The sequence below is a fragment of the Vicugna pacos genome, chromosome 36 (assembly GCF_048564905.1).
Source record: "Vicugna pacos chromosome 36, VicPac4, whole genome shotgun sequence".
Classification (NCBI taxonomy): Eukaryota; Metazoa; Chordata; class Mammalia; order Artiodactyla; family Camelidae; genus Vicugna; species Vicugna pacos.
In genome coordinates, this window is record NC_133022.1 from 4,821,280 (window position 1) to 4,842,364 (window position 21,085).

At 44.2% G+C, this 21,085-nt stretch overlaps 1 protein-coding gene across 1 annotated transcript; it reads left to right on the forward strand.

Annotated features, from left to right (window-relative positions):
- The first annotated feature begins 230 nt into the window (after positions 1–230).
- Positions 231–1,282, forward strand: LOC140691660 (oocyte-expressed protein homolog). Its single transcript, XM_072955524.1, has 3 exons — positions 231–399; positions 594–773; positions 1,134–1,282. Exons 1-3 carry the CDS (start codon positions 231–233, stop codon positions 1,280–1,282), a joined length of 498 nt encoding a protein of 165 aa, XP_072811625.1.
- The last annotated feature ends 19,803 nt before the right edge of the window (positions 1,283–21,085 follow it).

Consider the following 21,085-nt stretch of genomic DNA (forward strand, 5'->3'; position numbering starts at 1 on the left):
CCTCTGAGAGCCACCGGGGTCAGATGAAAGCCAGCTCACGGTGGAAGAGGAAACCCACGTGCCCCACATCAGCCGGGAAGCTGGTGTCCTGGAAGGGGCGGGGCGTTTCCCAGCAACAGGGTGCGGGGGCACCGGAAGGGGCGGGGCCCCAGGAGCATAAAGGCCGACTCGCCCCTCCCCAAGTCCCGCGAGAGTGGCTCACACCGGGCTCCCCCGGCGCTGACCCGGGCATGGGCGACCCCGGAGGGGCTGCGCAGGCGCAGGAGGGAGAAGCCCAGGGCGACGGGCTGTTGATGTTGCCGCCGCGGGTTCTCGTCCGGCCGTGGTGGTTCCCCGTGGAGGACCTGGAAGACCCGCTGGTGTTTTACTTGGAGGCGTGGCTGGCCGACCAGGTCTTCGGTGAGCAGACCGGGCGCGCAGGAGGTCTGGCCGCCCCCAGCCCGAGGGAGGCCGGCAGAGCAGCCTTCTGCCTCTGGCGCCCAGGTTCTCGGGCCACGTTTGCCCCGTGGTGCCCGCTCCCGGCCCTCCGCTTCCCTGCTAGCCCCTCCGCCCTTCGACCATGCCACAGCCAGGGGTGTCTCTCTCCTTGTCAGGCCCGGAGCTACACATCCTTCCAAGGATACAGTGGATGAGCCAGGCCCTGCTTTCCGTGAACACGGTGCGATCCGGGGACTCCGTTGAAATCAGCGTCTTCGGAAGGCCCCGTGTACAGCTTCACGTGAAGAGCGCGCTCCTGAGCCTGGCGCAGAGGCACAAGGAACGTCGTGCTGCGGGTGAGGGTCTCCAAGTCTGCATGTCGGGGGAGCCCCTGGGGGAATCCCCTGCGCTTACCTGCCCGCCTTCGAGCCTCTCAGCTTCCCTAAACATTTTGCCATTTCCTAACTCCAGTGTGCTGCATGCAGTCCCTGGGCATCCCTTTGTGAGAGGGGCCAAGTAAGATCTTGGGAAAGTAGGCTGAGATGTGATGCATTCTGGCCCATCTCTGCCCACACCAGCCTCAGCTTGGTTACGGCACTATTTCCAGCTCCGAGGTTCAAAGCTTCCGCCCTGAGAAATGATGTTGACGGCACCCCCCCGTCCCCCAACCCCCGTGAAGGAGGAGTTTGAAACAGCGAGCGTTTTTCCTTCCCCAGCTGAGAAGATGGAGCATTTTAAGGAGTTCTTGAAGGCACGTGCAGCAGATCCCCAGCCCTCTTGGCGCCCCGCTGCCGAAGTATTGTCTGGAGCTAATGAGAACAGCCATGCTTCTACCGCTGGAGTTGAAAAGGGCAAGTCTCCTTAACTGTCTGATTTCTCTTTCCTGTATTTTGATGAAGAGTTGTTTGATTATTTTGATGCAAACATGAGTTTGATGTGCGATTCTAATAAATCGGTAAATTTCCTTTTTGCCCAATGGCATAAAGATCTTGGCTCACTCAAAATGAAACACAGTTTTCAAAGATTGCTTCTGTTCATTCATATCTCGATGTGACAGGTGCGTAAAAGGCGGGATAGTGGCGGGTTTATTCTTTTTTTCCTTTGTTTCCACCGTTTTGAAACTACTAAGCTTCTTATGATTGTATGGTCATTGAGGCCCTCAAGCAAACGGCGGGGATGCAGGATCAGTCTTTTTTTTTTTTCTTTGCATCATTTGTTCTCAAACTTTAAAGTGTGTCAGAATCATCTTGAATTTGCTTAAACACAATATCCAAATCCCCTTCTCCACTGATTCTCATTCAGTGTGTCGGGCCCATGAATTAGCTTTTCCCACAAGCTCACAGGTGATGCCAACACTTCTGGCCAGAGGCGCTCCCTATTAAGCTGGTGGGCAGGCCTCAGGAGTAGCAACAGGTGTGCCTGTCTTGCCTTCTTGCGGAGCCTCCCGCACGCACGTGGGAGGGCATTCCATCAGGCTAGCCAAGGCTGCGGGCATTCATCTTCCTGGCTGGTGTTGGGATTTACCAGAAAGAGCCAGGTTCCTGGGCAGCCTGTTCACTGGAATGTGTCCTGATGCCCAGCAGGCTGTCCCCCTGCCCCTTTGAGGTGTCCTGCATGGGCCAGATGGGTTTTTTCCCCCCATTTCTTATTACAGTGTTGCAACCAGTCTGTGCAAAACTGCCCCCACACCTTGCTGCTTCCACTTTCAGGAAGCAGAATTGTGGGAGGGAACTTTGCAAGACTCCTGTGGCTTTAGATACACAGCTGGCGTTGATTTAAATCATGCAGGGTGTTCACATCTTAGTGGTAATGGCTTCTAGGCATTTGTAATTATTTTAAACACACACACGTACAACTCTTTGATTTCAAAGGATATTGATTGTTTTTCCTCTTATCTTCACATTTCTGTAAAACGCTTTGTTACGTTTTTATTCGTTCCTATCATTCCTTCTTTCAACTCTGAAGATAAGAATTTCTTTATCTACATAAGCTCTTGTAACAAACAATGGTCCATTGTAATGAAGTTTCCCCTCCTTGGCTTCTTACATGGTTCTCATATGAAAAGTTTTTACTGTATGTAGTTAAACCAATGATGGTTTCCGTGTGATTTTCCCTTCATCCCCACCATCTTTATTTAAGCTTAGGAGCTCTTTTTCTCCCTGTGAAAAAATTTGATAACCATTTGCAGCTTTTATCTGTGTTTTTTTTTTTCTGGCAATACTATTGTACATTTTTGACTGCTCAACACTTTGGGAAAAAGGGTTATGCTTAAAACTTATTCCAATTTTCAAAAATTACCCAAAACCAAGTTATTAAATGTTTTTTTTTTTACTCTTTCTGTCTCTAAACACAATAACATGGTGAAGTCATAAATCCCAGAACCTCAGAATGTGACTGTATCAGGAGAGGGTCTTTAAAGAAGTAATTAAGATAAAATGAAGTCAGGTGGATGGGCCCTTATCCAGTATGGCTTTTTTTTTTAAATAAAAGGAAATATGGACACAGGGATGTGCATGCACAGAGGAAAGACCATGAGAGGACACAGGGAGAAGGTGGCCAGCTGTAAGGTGTGGAGAGGGGCCTCAAACAAACTGAACCTGCTGACATCTTGCTCTTGGGCCTCTAGACTCTAGATCTTTCAGAAAATAAATATGTGTTGTTTAAGCCACTCAGTTTGGAGCTTTGTCACAGCAGCCCTGGAAAGCTAATACAACATTTAATTTTTGTTTCATTTCTCTGTGTTCACTTTCATCAGTGTGCCAAAACTCTATCTTTATGGACTTTTCAGCCTTTTAATGTCTGAACAGGGTAGTGATTGTGTCATTCTAACTTTCAGAATTTGGGGGAACATTAGCTATGGATTTACTGCATCACACACCAGGCCCTGTGCCAAGCACCTAAAGAGGATGCACGGAGCGTAAGCAACTTGCTGAAGCCACAGAGCCAGGACATGGGGATGCGGTGAGGTTTGAATCAAAACGTTGCCTGCAGGATCTGACCTCTACACCGTACTTTCCCACGTGCTTTGATTTTTATGCACAGCTGCATTCGTGCTCCTTTTCATTGTTTTTATTTTTTAAGAGGAATTAGAATACACTTCATTTGTGAATTATCTATAGTATTTGCTATTCTATGAGGGGAAAGACAATTTGTTTTCCCTAACAAGTTGCCAAAATAGAAATATCTACTAGTACCACACTCAAAATAAGAATACCATTCTTGATTTTTCTGACCGTAAACATACTTACATTCTGTATTTTTGAACGGTAAGTGCATATACAATGTATTAAATTACTCAAAAAATCTCACTACCCACACGTTCTCTTCACATAGCTTTCCACTACTCTAAATACTGTTGTATAACTGTAGTAAATATTTTACTGATGCATACGTAGTATTCTATTCATACAGAAGACATGCACATCCAAAGTGTAAAAAGTTTCCTTAAACCCTGCAAAGGGAACGCATCCATTTAGCAGCACCCAGAGAAGAATGGCCATGAGCAGCACTCCAGAAGCCCCCTTTGGCGTCCTCCCCAGAATAACTACTTTTCTGACTTAAATATAAAGAGAATCATTGTGAGACTTATCCAGGTTGCAAGCAATTCTAGTTCCGTTGTATGAATAAACCATTATTTAGTTGTCCATTTTGCTGATGTACATTTTGGTGGTTTGCCATTTGGACCTACAATGAACATTTTTGCACATGACTTTGGTGCATACATACATGCATTTCTATTGAGTATGTATCTAGACTGGATTTGCTGGGTTAGAGGGTGGACATCAAATCCCATTGCCAAGGTGACTGAACCGATTTGCAATCCTTTCCGCAGTGTATGAGACTTCCAATGGCTGTCCATCTTTGTCAGTGGTCAATGTTTATTTTACAGACTAAGGATTAGTGCTATTGCACTGCAGTTTTCAAAACATGCAGTCACCCCTTGGTTACATAATATAGAATTCTGAGTGTGCATTTCCTTCTTTAGTAAATTTGCAAGTTGTGCCACCATGACCACAAATCAATTTTTGAATATTTCCATCACTCCAGTAAGTTCCCTTGTGCCCGTTAGCCGTCAGCCATCTCTACTGTCTCCAGCCCCAGGCAATCAGTCTGCTTTCAGTTCCCACAAAGTTGTCTTTTCTGAACATCTAATATGAGTAGGATCATATACAGTGTCATCTTTTGCATCTGGGTTCTTTATCTAGTTGGAATACCTCTGCTGTTTGATTGGAGGATTTAGCCCTTTCTAGTTTAATGTAATTATCAGTATGATTGGATTTCTGTCTACAATTTTGGTTTCATCCCTACCAGGTCTTTTTCCTTTTCCTTCTTTGTTTTTTGTGTTGGATAAATCTTTATATATCATTTTGATTACTTAGTTAAAAGTTTTTTTTTCCTTAGGGTTGCCTTAGGGATGATAAAAATCTGAACTCATTACATGCTATTTCTGATTAATGGAAGGGAGGGAAGGAGGAAAAGAGAAGCATTTGAATAAATGGAAACACTAGGTTTTTGGATAGCAGAGTCCAGTGTTGAATTGATGTGGTCAGTTCTTCCCAGAACTCAGTGTAATTCCAGTTATGATCACAACCACTTTTATAGGCTGAGAATGTTTCTTAAAGTCTAATTATACAGATGCTCCAGAAGGACTCAAGAAGGCTGTAAATAAGATTTTTCCAGGATTTCTAGTGAAGAATTATAAGATCAATAGTGCAAATATTTATTAACTAGGCTGAAATACAACAGCCTGTCATGTGTGCTCCACAGCGGGACTCTCAGGCTTTCCCAGAGAATCCATAAGTCACTGAAATTGTATCCTGTGATACCTTTATGTGCCTATTCAAAGACACTGTCCACACTAAATTATTTGCTGCTAAACTGCTTCCCCTGCCCCCAAAGTGTTCAAGCAAGAGTCACTGTTCTCACAGTGTCTGTGGTTTTCTGTCTCCCGTGCTTACACTTCCTCATGGTTAGGTCTGTGTAATATATTTTTGGCAAAAATACTAGATGAATCATATTGTGTGTTTCTCGGCGCGTCGCATCAGGAGGCACATGGTTGGCTTTTTGTCCCACTCAGTGATACTGTAAAAGGTCCTGTTTTGATTGAAAGGGTGGAGTTGAGAAATTTTGGTGACGGAAGTAGTGCCAACATGGCTTAATTAAAATGGAGCAGCAGGAAGACCTTGGACAGGCCATCATGTGTGCTCTGTAGCTGAACTTGAAAAGTTTTCCATGGATTCTAGTGGCAATGAAACTTTGTTTTTGATGACTCTAGTCAGTCTATTCCAAAGCTGTTTATCTTGACCTCTTTACTAGCCTTAATCATTTTACCTGCAAAAATGTACAAACAAGAGTTGCTGTGTCTAGACTTGTGTGGTGGTTGTATTTTTAACTTAATTGAAGTATATAAGCAAGTTTATACTGTACAGCACAGGGTACAATATTCAATATCTTGTAGTAACATGATGAAAAATAATATGAAAATGAATATATGTTCCTGTATGACTATAGCATTGTGCTCTACACCAGAAATGGACACATTGTCAACTAACTGTACTTCCATAAAAATATATATAAAAATTTGAAGTATAGTAGATTTACAGTCTTCTATTAGTTTCAGGTGTATGACATAGTGATTTAATATTTTTAAAGATTAGACCCCATTTACAGTTATTAAAATGATGGCTATATCTTCCTGTGCTGTGTAATAGATTCTTGTTTCTTGTCTATATTATATGTAGTGGTTCGTACCTCTTAGACTCCTGCCCCACCTGGCCTTTCCTCACCTCTTTCTCCCAATGGTGAACACCAGTTTGCTATGTCTGTGGGTCTGTTTCTGTTTTGCTAGATATATTCATTTATTTTTTAGACTCTATATATGTTACAACAGTATTTGTCTTTGACTTATTTCACTTAACATAATAGGTCCGTCCACGTTGTTGCAAATGGCACGATTTCTTATAAGCAGGTGATGTTCCTTGTGTGTATATGTACCTGCCGTATCCCTATCCACTTACCTGTCAGTGGACACTCAGGATGCTTCCATATCTTCACTATTATAAATAGCGCTGCTCTGAGCATTCAGGTGCATGAACCTTTTTGAATTAGGAGAGTTCTGTCATTTTTGCCTCTGTTCCTTAATAATATCCTCTGATGGCCTTTGGCCTCAGTTTCCAAGCAGAGTCTTCCTATGTAATTCACCTTCTTTTAATAGGTAAAATACACTTCTTTGTGTATACATAATACACACGTAATTTAAAGAATATAATGAGCACTAGAGCATACCTTTGTAGAATAAAACCAATATTTTGAGAAGCCATATGTATACACACATTTTCCTTCAATCAGTGTCTTATGCATTTTAATAAATGGCTTCATTGGGAAATCACATGACCAAAACTGTCAACTGCCCAGTGAGAACAGGCCAGTCCTGTTCTCTAAATATTCTCTAAAGCTACATAGTGGGCTAGACAGGAAAAAATGACCCACATGGAGGTGATACAGATTGGTACTACCAAGTTTGGGTGAGTCTAGCAAAAAGAGCTTTCCTGCCCTGCAGTGGAAAAATAAATTGGTATGGTATCTTGCAGGACAGTTTGGCAATACAACTTTTAACGGGGCTCACTCTGTAACCCAGCAGTTCCACATCTAGGAAGCTCTGCTAGGGAAATATTCCAACATCGACATGATGATGCCAGTAGAATTTCAGGGCAACTGTGTGTAATCGAGTAATTTTGGAAACAAATCAAGCAAGCAATAGTGAAGGAAGGGGCTAAATCAATCTGTCCCCATCCTGAGGAATATCAAGCTGCTAGAAGGAAAAAAAAAAGTCAATGCAAAAATTCAAAACTACATGTGAACCTGTTTATGGTGAATTTCTGTAAGACAGGTTGTTTGAGAGGGCAGATTAAGGAGGCCTGGGGACGTTGATCTGGGTGAAGACTCAGCATTAGTTTGGTACTGTTTATGCCCTCCTTGGTGAGGAAACTGAGTTTTTAAAAAAAATCTATACTTTCTAGGCATAGGGAAATTTATACAGCAGTTTAGAACACTGAAATTCTTGTATTTAAAGTTCAACCTCCCTTCTTTTCTTGAGTCCCTTCAACCAAGGGTATGTACTATATATCCTACCATTTTCTTTCATAAACTGGTTTCAGTCATGTCCATGTGGGTGTATATATAGGCTATTTTTGTCCAAGTTTCAGAATAGTCAGAGACTCTTAAATATTCCATTGGCTCACTATATACTACACAGTAAATTTTCTTATAAAGGAGAGAATAGGACATTCTGGTCAAATGGGTACTATTTAGGTGGGGTAAAACAAAACAAAACAAAACAAAACAACAATGCTGAGTCTTAATTCGACTCGGCTGCAGCCTCAACTGAAACGTTGGGTCGCACTGATTTTGAGTCTTAAGTTTCACTCGCCTTAGGTTTTTCTTTGCCTCTTCTAAAAGTAAGCTAATAACTTGTTAAATTCAGCTCTGCAGCTTTGTTTCCCTATTATATACGAAAGGCTCCTTTAAATTTGGAGAGATCATTAGGGGACACACCATTCCCTGCTCTTTCTTTATACTTAAGTTTTGGTGAATTTTTAAAATGAAAGATTTCTTAACACAATTAATTTATGCTTTTTTTGTTTTTTTAAATCCTAGCACCCAGCTGTTCACAATTCACTTCCCTCTTCTAGCGAGGGTGCCAGGACAGGGAGTCAAACTAATTATCTCTACAACGGCAACCATCATATAACATGCGAGTGTACACCTTACATTCACACAATGTTAATTTTCAAATACATTTCAAATTTTAAGAAGTGACAAGGTGGGCTCCCCAGCTGCTGCTGTTACTAAGGAAGTGTCACCAGCACTGCTTTGGTCTCGCTCCCTTCAAATCTCATTGAGGGTCGAGAGACCCTAAGACTATTGGAAGATGACAGCAGGGCTGCCCTGGCCTTTTTGGTTCCCATCCTCCCCACCCCGCCATCAGTTGCCTGAGCTGGGAATTGTGGGGTTTGTAGCGCCAAGAAATGCCCAAACTTGAGGCCTGGGTTCAGAGCAAGTTTTCACTTCCCAGGTCACCCTGAGTGGCAACATGACAGGCTTGGAAAGGTTTCCTGGAGAAGACAGGGCCAAGAGGCCTCTGACCTTCCAAAGCCAGGTGCTTGCCCTTAAATGGCACGAGGGGAGCCCCTGCCAGAGGCCAGAGATCCGCAAGCTCTCAGCCGCCTTTGGGTGCGAATCAGCCTTGAGCAGATGTGCCTCTCCCTCCTCCTCTCCCTGCCGATGAAACGCCCTTAGGGAAATTGGACTCTTTAATATAATTCTCTGGATTCATGTCTGCAAACATTTTAACAGTGAGTGGTGGGGAGAGGGGACCAACAACATCCCGCACCATTTTTTCTTCTTCTTAGCTTTTGTGGCAGAAGCAGGACCTTGGAGAATAGGGGTCCAGGCAGAATCTTTAGCTTTGACCTTGCCTGGCCCTCTTGTTTCTGGGCACAAGGTGCCTTAAAAACCTGCTAACCGGGCCCCGATTGGTAGCGTTGGGGAGGCTCTGTGTAGCTGCTTCATGTGCTGCTCCAGGGGACCTGTGTGTCTCCACCTCACAGGCTGCCCCACTGGACCACTACTTCAAGGGCTTCCTGGTACAACAGCTGCTTAAAACCTTGGCTCCACAGAGGAGCAGCAGTCACCACGGTGGTCTGCTGTCATTTGAGACAAAAGCAAAACAAAATGAACATCAAGCATTAACAAAAATATACACCCCAAACTCCCTGGCAATTTCATCATCCTGGGCAACTGTATTCTCTGCAAATGTCCCTCTTTGTTGGATTTTTTTGTTGGGCTTTTCCCTTTATTAAAATATCTCCCCAGAGGGGAGAGGGTACAGCTCCGTGGTAGAGCACGTGCTTAGCATGCATCAGGTTTGGGGTTCAATCCCAAATACCTCTGTTAATTTTGTTTTTAATTAAAAAAGTTTTTTAATTTGATTATGTCTATACAGAAGGGAATCTGTACAGCTCCAAAATTAGGTGGCAAAAAAATGCTTAGAAATATAGCAATCAACATTACTTTGGAATAATGCCATCTGTGGCTATAACCTGGTGAGACAGCATCCTCCCCAAGGTTTGCCTTGAGTCGCCAGTTCTGCTGAACTGTGTGGCTAGATAAATTACCAATTTTCCCCTTTGCCCAGCCCGTTTCTAAATACTTTTCTTAACAGGACATTAAAAAAAATTTTGGAGTGCTTCTGCAAACAGTCTTAAAACTCTGAGTATACTTCATTTTATCTGTAAAGAACAAGCCAGACGTGAGAGGAAGAGATCGTGCGCCATCTGGTGGCTAACTTTGGGATTAGCTCTCAGAGTTAGAAATTGATCCAATTTGGAAATGTGATTCTCTTATAAATAACAGGGGGGGGGGAGTCAATCATACAAAAGGGCATGGGGGCAAACCATCATAGTCAAAGTCTCTGTCAGGGCTCTTGAGATTCTTGTCTTCAAAAAGATTGATAACAAGTAACCAGTTGTCTTTCTATGGCAAAGCAAGACCCATGGAAATTTAAAGAATGGGATGTTTATAATGTTAAGTGACGTGAGCAATCCTGCACAGGTCTTTGGAAAGAGGCCGGTCAGGGGTGGCAGAGGGACCTGCCAAGTCCAGAGAGGGCAGCTGTGAGTATGTGACCATGGATCTGGAGTGTGGCATGCAAGCCTGGGGTCCTTCCAGAGCCCAGCAGGATGCCAGGGTGGGCAGAGGGAGGGTGGTGGAAGGTGCTGATCCCTCCCCAGTTACCAGAAAGGACGAAAGAGAATATGACTGCATCCCTGAGCTGAGAGCACTATATACAGGACTGTATCAGTATAGGTCTACACCCCTAACTTCAGACGCCAGTGCACAGGGCTGTCACAGGTCAGGCCTGCATCCCTGACCTCTGGGACTTTTGCATAGGATTTTACCAGGATAGAGTTGCATCAGTGATCTCAGATCCCTGTGCACATTACTGTCCCAGGATAGGGCTGCATTCTTGACCTTTGCTCTGTGCAAAAAACTGTCCCCAAATAGCAATGCATCCCTGATCTCCTCGCCCCTTGCACAGGCTGTCCCAGGACAGGGCAGCACACCTGACCTCGGAGGTCTGTGCACAAGACTCTCTGAGAACAGGACTGAATCCCTGACTTGGGAGCCCTGTGGACAGGACTGCACCTGGGTAGGTCTGCACCCCTGACTTCAGAGCATTGCATAGAGGACTTCAGCATGACAGGTTTGCCCCCCTGAACTCAGGGTGCTGTGCATAGGGGTGTTCCAGGACAGGGCTCCGTCAGTGACCTCAGAACCCTGTGTACAGGACTGGTGCACAACAGGGATGCATCCCTAATCTGGGGGCTGTATGCACAGCATTGTCCCAGAATGAGGCTGCAAAGTTGACCATGGGGTCCTGTTCACAGTCCTGTACCAGAAAAGGGCTGCACCCCTGACCTCGTAGCCCTGTGCACAGGGCTGTAACCAAATAGGGCTTCATCCCAGACCTCGGGGTCCTGTGCACTGTATGGCCCCAGGAGAGTGCTGCATCCCTGACTTCTCAGTGCTGGGACTCAGGCAGGCATCAGTGGGAGACTCTGCTCCACATCTCTTTTTTCCTACTTCACAGAGCCCAGACTCCTGCCTCTGCTGGAACATCTTTTCCAGGGACCTCCCCACTTCCACCACCACCCTTCAAAAAAACCCCCAAACTCTGGCTTACTCGCTCAGGATTCTGCCCCAGCCTAGGGCTCTGTGTCTCTGGGAGAGCTGGTTCCACTCTGCACGTCAGGTCTTGGCTCTCAGCCCAGAAGCACAAGTGATCCCCCATCCTGATGGCCCTCTCTAGAGACTCCCAGAATTCATAAAGAAAAAAGAACTTTATTTTAAAAAAAGAGATGAAGAAATTTTGACCAAGTGGCCAACATTGTGATGGAGCAGTCGAGGATTTTGAGGACGAATTAGCGGTTCTTTGGCCCTTTCCTTTTGAGTAAACGAATCAGAGGAAACATCTTCCTAGCCCCGGTTTACCTTCCCCCTGCCCCACCCCTGGCAAATGCCTACGATTAACTTAAAACAAACTTGATCTGTGAGCCTGTGTGTAGAAGGAAATGGTTCCAGGGGCAAGAGGTGAGTGTGCCCCAGAGTTTCCCGGAAGGTGCGGGCAGGTTTGCTGGGGCCGAAGCCAGGCTGCAGGGACCTGTGCTCGCCCTGTGTCCCCCCCGCATGGGCTCTGAGCCTTGACCTGCAGGGACCGAGTCTCTTAGTTGGACCAGATGAGGTATGATCTGGGGTCTCCAGGCCAAGGCCCCTCCTGGGCACAGTTTTTCCAGCTTTGAGCTGAAGATGCCTTCTCGGGGCTGCATCCAGAGGAAGTAGGTTACCAGATCCCTGCATGGAGCCGCTCGAGTAACCATGGCCTGATTTCTGCTTTTTATGATTATTATTGAGTTATAATCAGTACACAATGTTGCATCAATTTCTGGTGCACAGCACAATTTGCAGTCATACATGAATACACATATATTTGTTTTCATACTCTTTTTCACCATGAGCTACTTACAGGATCTTGAATATATTTCCCTGTGCTCTACAGCCTAAACTTGTTTCTCTAGTCTATATTTACCTGTCAGTATCTACCAATCTTGAACCCCCAGTCTGCCCCTTCCCACCCCCTTCCCCCTGGCAACCACAGGTTTGTATTCTATGTCTATGAGTCTGTTTCTCTTTTTTAATTAATTAATTTATTTATTTATTTAGATTCCACATATGAGCGATCTCATATGGTATTTTTCTTTCTCTTTCTGGCTTACTTCACTTAGAATGACATTCTCCAGGGACATCCATGTTGCTGCAAATGGCTTTATGATCTGTTTAGCAGCGCCAATTCTAAGTGTTAATATTTTGCAATCATGATCAGAAACGTGACATTTATGAAGGTACTTCAATACTTTGTGGTGGAACTAAGCCCTTATTGTATCTTTCTGTTTGTTTTTCTTCTCTTCTTTTTTTTGTTTGTTTGCTTTTTTTCCCCACTAGGCATCTTTCATTTTTCTTTTTTATTTTCACAACTTTTTAAAATGTGGAGATGAGATGACAGTACCCAGGAAACTTATCAGTACGGAACTGAATGTTTCAATTAATCCATCCGATCTGAACACTGGGAGCTGTAGCCTGGGGTGAAAGGGGGTTGCTGAGAAGCAGGTTTTGGTCCTTCTGTTCCTTAGTCAAGTGTTTGCAAATTAGTGTTGCTATCCCCAGGCAATCTTACAGCTGAGTATACTTGGCACCAGCTCACTTCAAAAGTGGGAGGATAACACATGTGCCCCTTTCTCTCCCTTAGAACTTTAGCATGGAGGAGGTTTAAAAGAAAGTCTAAGTCATTATTATATGCAATTTCTGTTTCTGTTACTGAGTTCTGCTCGCTGCATGACAGGCCAATAAATTGGGAAATAAGGTGTTGGGGCAAGGAATAGCAACTTTATTTGAAAAGCCTGCCGACTAAGATAAAAGCTGACTAATGTCCTGGAGAATCATCTTTCCCATGTCAGAATTCAGGGTCCTTTCTACTAAAAAGGGGAGGGAGTGTGTTTGGTTGTTGCAAACTTCTTGGTGTCAGATTTCTTTGTTTTTGGATTGTTTTGTTTCTTGGAGCTGTCCACGTGGGTCAGGTCATGGTGCCCCTGTAAAACCCCTAACAAAATAAAGGTCATTTTCTGTTCTGCAACTTGTTATCTTTATAGGAGTGCAAAAGTGTTAATATCCTAAGGTCAGAGAGTTGAGAACAGGCTCTCCTGTGTATTTCAGCTAAAGGCAACATTGTTTTACACAAGGTGCAGAGCTGGCAAGACTGAGCCTGTAAAATGGCACAGCATTAAGATAAAAGGAACAGATCTAATATGGAGTCAGGTTTTTTCTTTTCTACTACAGTGCCTCTTGGTGAGAGCTAAGAGGATGTTTCCTGGCAGTCCTCCTCTGCCCCAGGCTGGGGTTTGGCAGGAACCCTGCCAGGTTCACCGTGACTGTGGACCTGATCTCCCGCAGAGAAAGTAACAATTATTGGTGTTTAAATTACCTGTCAAACTCTCTTCAATTGTCCGTAAACTACAGCACAGGTGGGGGAGGAGGGGGACGTCTAACTTGCCCATTAATGGTCAGTCTCCCCAGATGCAAGGGCCAGCGGTGTGGCAGGGTCCAAGGTGGCCTGGCCAGCTCAGCTGCCGGCTATGTTCTCTTGGGCTCCTAACTTAGACACTTTCAAAGTTCCCATCCATCTTCTCTCTGCCCTGTCATGAAAAAACATGGTCCCTGCACCCAACTCAGTGGAGCCAAGGCCAGGCATACAACCATCACCTGCTGTCCATCACCGGGCTTGGCTCTGGCTACCCATCCCACAGGGCCACATGCCCAGTGCCTCTGCCCTCGGGGTGCAGATCATTGTCTCCTCCGTCACCCATCAAATGCCCACAGACCATCAGCGTGCAGTGCTGAACCACCCTGGCCCGCTGGCTCAGATGTGGCCCAGGCACTGGGGTGGGGCTCCCTGGTGGGAACTGGAACTTTCCCAGCCTGTTGGCAGTGCCCAGAAGCCTTGGACAGACACACCAGGCCGATCAGCATCTGGTGTTTGTCACCATGGTGACCAGAGCCTGGTCTGCCCTGCCCCCCGCGGGGTGAGCAGTGAGGGGTAAGGGAGGCAGCTTGGGACAGGGGTGCACTCAGAGTGAGCTGTGATCCCACAGTGAAAGGGGACACACTGTGGGGGGAGGGATGCTTGGAGAGGAAGTGACCCAACTGGGGAGTCAGGGCTGGCCATGGTGAGAGGCTCTGGGAATAGGGGGTACCCAGCTGAGGGGTTGGGGTTAATCCTGGGGTGAGGGAGTCAGTTTGGGCTGCGGGAGTCATAGTTAGGACCTAGTGGGGCGGAGTGTGGGGGCTTGAACCTCAGTGTGAGGATGAGCTCTGTCTTGGGGGTCTGTTTGGGGCCGTGCCTGGACAGAGATGGGGAGCCAGTGATAGGGTGGGGGAGGCGAGCAGGGGGCGTGGGGCTTGGGGGTGCGGCCTGGCCCAGGGCCAGTGGTGGTTCTTGCTGGGTGCCGGGACCCGGTCGGTTGTGGTGTGGGGTGTCAGGGATGGTGACCCGGCCGGGCCAGACAGAGGGATGGACCCCGCAGCCCCACCGCCCCACCTCCCAGCCCACCGCCCGGCCCCAGTAGCCACGGCCCCGGACTGCAGCAGCCCCAGCCGCAGCCTCTGAGTTGCGGGCGAGCTGAGGAGGGGCGCATGCGGATGCACGGACACCTGGAGCCCACGCAGAGTGCGCGGAAGCTGGGCTGGAGCGAGGGGCTCCTGGCCCAGCTGCCAGAGGAGGAACACGGCCTGGGGTCTGGGCCGCCGCTTGCTGCCGCCTCCACTGCTGCCGCCCGGCAGGCAAGGGGGCGCTGGTGGGGGCGCGCAGGGCAGGGAGCCGGCGGGTGAGGCCCGGGCGGCTCAGGTGGGAGGGCACCGGGAAGGCCCTGGACCAGCTCGGACTGGCCCTCCCGCCAAGGCCTTCCTGTGTAGGTGGCACTGCCCGGCAAGTGGAGGCCGCCCTGGACCCTCCGGGGCACAGGCGACCTGGGGCGCAATAACGCGGGAGGCCCGGGACTTCGGGAGCTTGTTGGCCTGCCCGTGAGATCAAAAGCTTTTGGCAGAACAGCTGGATTTGCTCCCATCTCCCTCTGTGGCCTGGCCTGGGGTGGCCTCTGCTGCCCCGTGATCATGGGACTCACCTCTCGCATTCAGCCTTCTCCCAGGAGGCAGTTGCAGTGTGGTCAGCGGTTGGGGATGCGGACAGCAGCAGGGGTAGGGGGCTGCCTCAGGCTCTCTGGTGGCCTTGCTCCTATCTCCCCCACGACCTGGCCCGAGGTGGCACCTGCTGCCCCAGGTTCAAGGGACACAAGTCTTCATGTCAGCCTGCTCCTGGGAGGAGGGTGCAGTGCGCCCAGGGGGCGGTGTAGGCGGCAGGCAAGGACTTGTGGAGGGCCGGGATCTAGCCCAGGATGACTAAATCCTTCATCTCTTGCTCCCTCAGGTGGTGGCTCTAGTGGCTTTTCCAGTATAGGTTATTAGCAGGTAGTGTACATAGATTTCTGTGCTATACTGAAAAAACTGTTTTTAAAATCTAATTTTATATATAGTGCCTAACATTTGTAAATATCAAACTCCCAAATTTATCGCTTTCCACCCCATTTCCCTGGTAGCCCTAAGATTGTTTACTAAGTCTGCAAGTCTGTTTTTGTTTTGTAGGTTAGTTCATAGTCTCTCTCTCTCTCTCTTTTTTTGATTCCACATATGAGTCATATATGGTATTTTTATTTCTCTTTCTGGCTCATGTCACTTAGAATGATGATTTCTAGGTCCATCCATGTTGCTACAAATGACATTTTCAATCCTTTTTTATGGCAGAGTAGTATTCCATCGCATGAATACACCACTATTTCTTTATCCAGTCATATGTTGCTTCATTTAGGTTGCTTCCATGTCTTGGCTGTTGTATATACTGCTGCTATGAACATTGGGGTGCATTGGAGTTCCCTCCTGATGTGCACCCAAAAGCGGGATTGCTGGATCATAGGGTAAGTCTATTTTTAGTCTTTTAAGGAATCTCCCTACTGTTTTTCCACAGTGGCTGCCCCAAACTACATTCCCACCAACAGGGTTGGAATGTTCCCTTTTCTCCACAGCCTCTCCAGCATTTATTGTTCCTGGACTTTTAAGTCATGGCCATTCTGACTGGTGTGAGTTGATAACTTACTGTAGTTTTGATTTGCATTTCTCTTACAATTAGCAATATTGAGCATTTTTTTTCATGTGCCTGTTGGCCATTTGTATATCTTCACTGGAGAAATGCTTGTTTAGGTCCTCTGCCCATTTTTGGATTGGGTTGTTTGTTTTTTATTATTAAGTTGTATGAGCTGTTGATGTATTCTGGAAATTAAGCCTTTGTCAGTTGAATCATTTGCAAATATATTCTCCCATTCCGTAGGTTGTCATTTTGTTTTTCTTATGATTTCCTTTGCTGTGTAAAAGCTTATAAGTTCAGTTAGGTCCCAATGGTTTGTTTATTTTTGCTGTTATTTCTATAGTTCAGGTAGACTGCCCTAGGAGAACATTGCTGAGATGTATGTCAGATAATGTTTTGCTTGTTTTCTTCTAAGAGGTTTATACTGTCTTGTCTTATGCTTAAGTTTTTAAGCCATTATAAATTATTTTTGTGTATAGTGTGAGGGGGAATTCTAACTTCATTGATTTACATGCTACTGTCCAGTTTTCCCTAAACCATTTGCTAAATAGACTGTCTTTACTCCACTGTACATTCTTGCCTCCTTTGTCGAAGATTAGTTGACCAAAAGATTTGTGGGTTCATTTCTGGGCTCTCTATTCTGTTCCATTGATCCATATGTCTGTTTTTATACCAATACTATACTGTTTTGATTGTAGCTCTGCAGTATTGTCTGAAGTCTGGGAGGGTTGTTTCTCCAGCTCTGTTCTTTTTCTTCAGTAATGCTCTGGCAATTCTAGGTCTTTCATGATTCCACATAAATTTTAGGATGATTTTTTCTAGTTCTGTGAAAAACATCTTGGGCAATTTGATAGGGATCTCATTAAATCTGTAGATTGCCTTGGGCAGCGTGGTCATTTTAACAAGATTAATTCTTCCAATGGAAGAACATGGGATATCTTTCCATTTCTTTAAGTCCTCTTAAAATTTCTTAGTGTTTTGTATGTCTCCACATAAAAGTCTTTCACTTCCTGGGTCAGATTTATTTCTAAGTTTTTTTTTTTGGATGCAATTTTAAAAGGGATTGTTTCTTTACTTTCTTGTCTGGTTGATTCATTGTTAGTGTAAAGAAATGCAACTGATTTTTAGATGTTAATCTTGTCTCCTGCTGCCTTGCTGAATTCTTTTGCTAACTCTCATAGTGTTTTTTTCTGTGGAACATTTAGGGTTTTCTATATATAGTATGTTATCCATATATAATGACAATTTTACCTCTTTTTTTCCAATTTGGATCTCTTTTATTTCTTCTTCTTGCCTGATTGCTGTGGCTAGGACTTCCAAGGCTATGTTGAATAGGAGTGGTGAGAGTGGGCATCCTTGTCTTGTTCCAGATTTTAGTGGGAAGGTTTTCAGTTGCTGGCTTTAAGTTTGTCATAAATAGCTTTTATTATGTTGAGATATGTTCCCTCTATACCCACTTTTGTAAGAGTTTTTATCATAAATGGATGAATTTTATCAAATGCCTTTTCCAAATCTATTGAGATTGTCATGCAGTGTTTGGCCTTGCTTTTGTGGATGTGGTGTATCACATTGATTGACTTGTGTCTGTTAAACCATCCTTGTGTTCCTGGGATGAACCCAACTTGATCATGATGTATGATCTTTATTATGTGCTGTTGGATTCTGTTGGCTAATGTTTTGTTGAGGATTTTTACACCTATGTTCCCACAGTGATATTGGCCTGTTATCTTCTTTCTTGATAGTGTCTTTGTCTGGTTTTGGTGTCAGGGTAATGGGGGCTTCATAAAGTGAGTTTGGGAGTACTCCGTCCTTTTCAATCTTTTGAAGAGTTTGAGAAGGACTATTACGTCTTCTTCATTGTATGTTTAGTAGAAGTCTCTAGTGAAGCCATCTGGTCCTGGATTTTTGTTTTCAGGGAGGTGTTTTGTTTTTGTTTCTGTTTTTGCTTTATTGCTAATTCTGTTTCATTTCTAGTGACTGGTCTGTGATTCAGTCTTGGTGGACTACATATTTCCAGAAAATTGTCCATTACTTCTAGGTTGTCCAATTTGTTTCCATGTAATTCTTTATAGTATTCCCATGATATTTTGAATTTCTGTGGAATTTGTTGTAGGAGGCTAATTATTAATTGTTTTCAAGATTGCCCTAGTGTATTTCATGCTCAGTAAAGCAATTGTTTATAACTAGTAAACTGAGTAGATTATTTCTAAGTCTTACTATTTTTAGCCTTTGCCCCAAAATGAATTGTGAATCATCACATCCCTTTAAAAAAGCTTTGTTTCATTGAGGGCTTAGAGGCAAAACAGGACCCTGGGGTTGTTCCTAGGAAAAACCAACAGGTGGGAATGGACATGCTCATTGGGGGTGATGCCCGCCATCCATTCATCTAGAACTGCTAATATGTTACTATATCCATTGAGCTCTCTTCAGCTTTTTTTATTCTATCATATTGAAGTACATACCTTTTCTTATACCAGTACCATACTATCTTTATTACATTAGCTTTATATTAAGTCTTGAAATCAAACAGTGCAACTTAGTTTTTTTCAAAATTGTTTAGAGTGTTCTAGGTCTAGTGTTCTTTTTTTTAACATTTTTTATTGATTTATAATCATTTTACAATGTTGTGTCAAATTCCAGTGTTCAGTACAATTTTTCAGTTATTCATGGACATATACACACTCATTGTCACATTTTTTTCTCTGTGAGTTATCATAACATTTTGTGTATATTTCCCTGTGCTATACAGTGTAATCTTGTTTATCTATTCTACAATTTTGAAATCCCAGTCTATCCCTTCCCACCCTCCACCACCCTGGTAACCACAAGTCTCTATTCTCTGTCTATGAGTCTATTTCTCTCCTGTATTTATGCTTTGTTTTTGTTTGTTTGTTTGTTTTTGTTTTTTAGATTCCACATGTGAGCGATCTCATATGGTATTTTTCTTTCTCTTTCTGGCTTACTTCACTTAGAATGACATTCTCTAGGAGCACCCATGTTGCTGCATATGGCGTTATGTTGTCAGTTTTTATGGCTGAGTAGTATTCCATTGTATAAATATACCACTTCTTCTTTATCCAGTCACCTGTTGATGGACATTTAGGCTGTTTCCATGTTTTGGCTATTGTAAATAGTGCTGCTATGAACATTGGGGTGCAGGTGTCGTCCTGAAGTAGATTTCCTTCTGGATACAAGCCCAGAAGTGGAATTCCTGGGTCACATGGTAAGACTATTCCTAGTCTTTTGAGGAATCTCCACACTGTTTTCCATAGTGGCTGCACCAAACTGCATTCCCACCAGCAGTGTAGGAGGGTTCCCCTTTCTCCACAGCCTCTCCAGCATTTGTCATTTGTGGATTTTTGAATGACGGCCATTCTGACTGGTGTGAGGTGATACCTCATTGTAGTTTTGATTTGCACTTCTCTGATAATTAGTGATATTGAGCATTTTTTCATGTGCTTTTTGATCATTTGTATGTCTTCCTTGGAGAATTGCTTGTTTAGGTCTTCTGCCCATTTTTGGATTGGGTTGTTTATTTTTTTCTTATTGAGTCGTATGAGCTGCTTATATATTCTGGAGATCAAGCCTTTGTCGGTTTAACTTGCAAAAATTTTCTCCCATTCCGTAGGTTTTCTTCTTGTTTTACTTCTGGTTTCCTTTGCTGTGCAGAAGCTTGTAAGTTTCATTAGGTCCCATTTGTTTATTCTTGCTTTTATTTGTTCTAGGAGAAAATTTTTGAAAGGTATGTCAGATAATGTTTTGCCTATGTTTTCCTCTAGGAGGTTTATTGTATCTTATCTTATGTTTAAGTCTTGGATCCATTTTGAGTTGATTTTTGTGTATGGTGTAAGGGAGTGTTCTAGCTTCATTGATTTACATGCTGCTGTCCAGTTTTCCCAACACCATTTGCTGAAGAGACTGTCTTTATTCCATTGTATATTCTTGCCTCCTTTGTCGAAGATGAGTTGACCAAAAGTTTGTGTGTTGATTTCTGGGCTCTCTATTCTGTTCCATTGGTCTATATGTCTGTTTTGGTACCAATACCATGCTGTCTTGATGACTGTAGCTCTATAGTATTGTCTGAGGTCTGGGAGAGTTATTCCTCCAGCCTCTTTCTTTCTCTTCAGTAATGCTTTGGCAATTCTAGGTCTTTGATGGTTCTATATAAATTTCATTATGATTTGTTCTAGTTCTGTGAAATATGTCCTGGGTAACTGGATAGGGATTGCATTAAATCTGTAGATTGCCTTGGGCAGTGTGACCATTTTAACAATATTGATTCTTCCAATCCAAGAGCATGGAATGTCTTCCCAGTTTTTAAAGTCTTCTTTAATTTCCTTCATCAGTGGTTTATAATTTTCTGTGTCTAATTCTTTCACCTCCTTGTTTAGATTTATTCCCAGATATTTTATTACTTTGGGTGCTATTTTAAAGGGGATTGTTTCTTTACTTTCTTTTTCTCTTGATTTATCATTAGTGTAAAGAAATGCAACTGATTTTTGAACGTTAATTTTGTAACCTGCTACCTTGCTGAATTCTTCGATCAGCTCTAGTAGCTTTTGTGTGGACCTTTTAGGGTTTTCTATATATAGAAACATGTCATCAGCATGGAGCTGGGTCTTGTGTTTTTTGTATTTGTTGCTGTTTTATCCATTCTGCCCATCTCTGCCTCTTATTTGGATAGTTTTTAATAGACCATTGTATATAATGTAATTATGATCTGTTTGGATTTCAAGCTACCCTTGGTGTTACTAGTTTCCTATTTGTCCTGTTTTCTTTGTGTCCTTTTCCTCTTGCCTGCCTTCTTTTAAGTTAAGTCGTTACTGTTGTTTAAATGAATCCCTACTGTCTTCACTCTTGGCT

Bases quoted from the DNA above. Each gene is read 5' to 3' on its own strand.
- LOC140691660 (XM_072955524.1), top strand. From the start codon at position 231: ATGGGCGACCCCGGAGGGGCTGCGCAGGCGCAGGAGGGAGAAGCCCAG. The intron at 400-593 runs GTGAGCAGACCG...TCTCCTTGTCAG, and splicing joins GCTGGCCGACCAGGTCTTCG to GCCCGGAGCTACACATCCTT. The intron at 774-1,133 runs GTGAGGGTCTCC...TTCCTTCCCCAG, and splicing joins CAAGGAACGTCGTGCTGCGG to CTGAGAAGATGGAGCATTTT.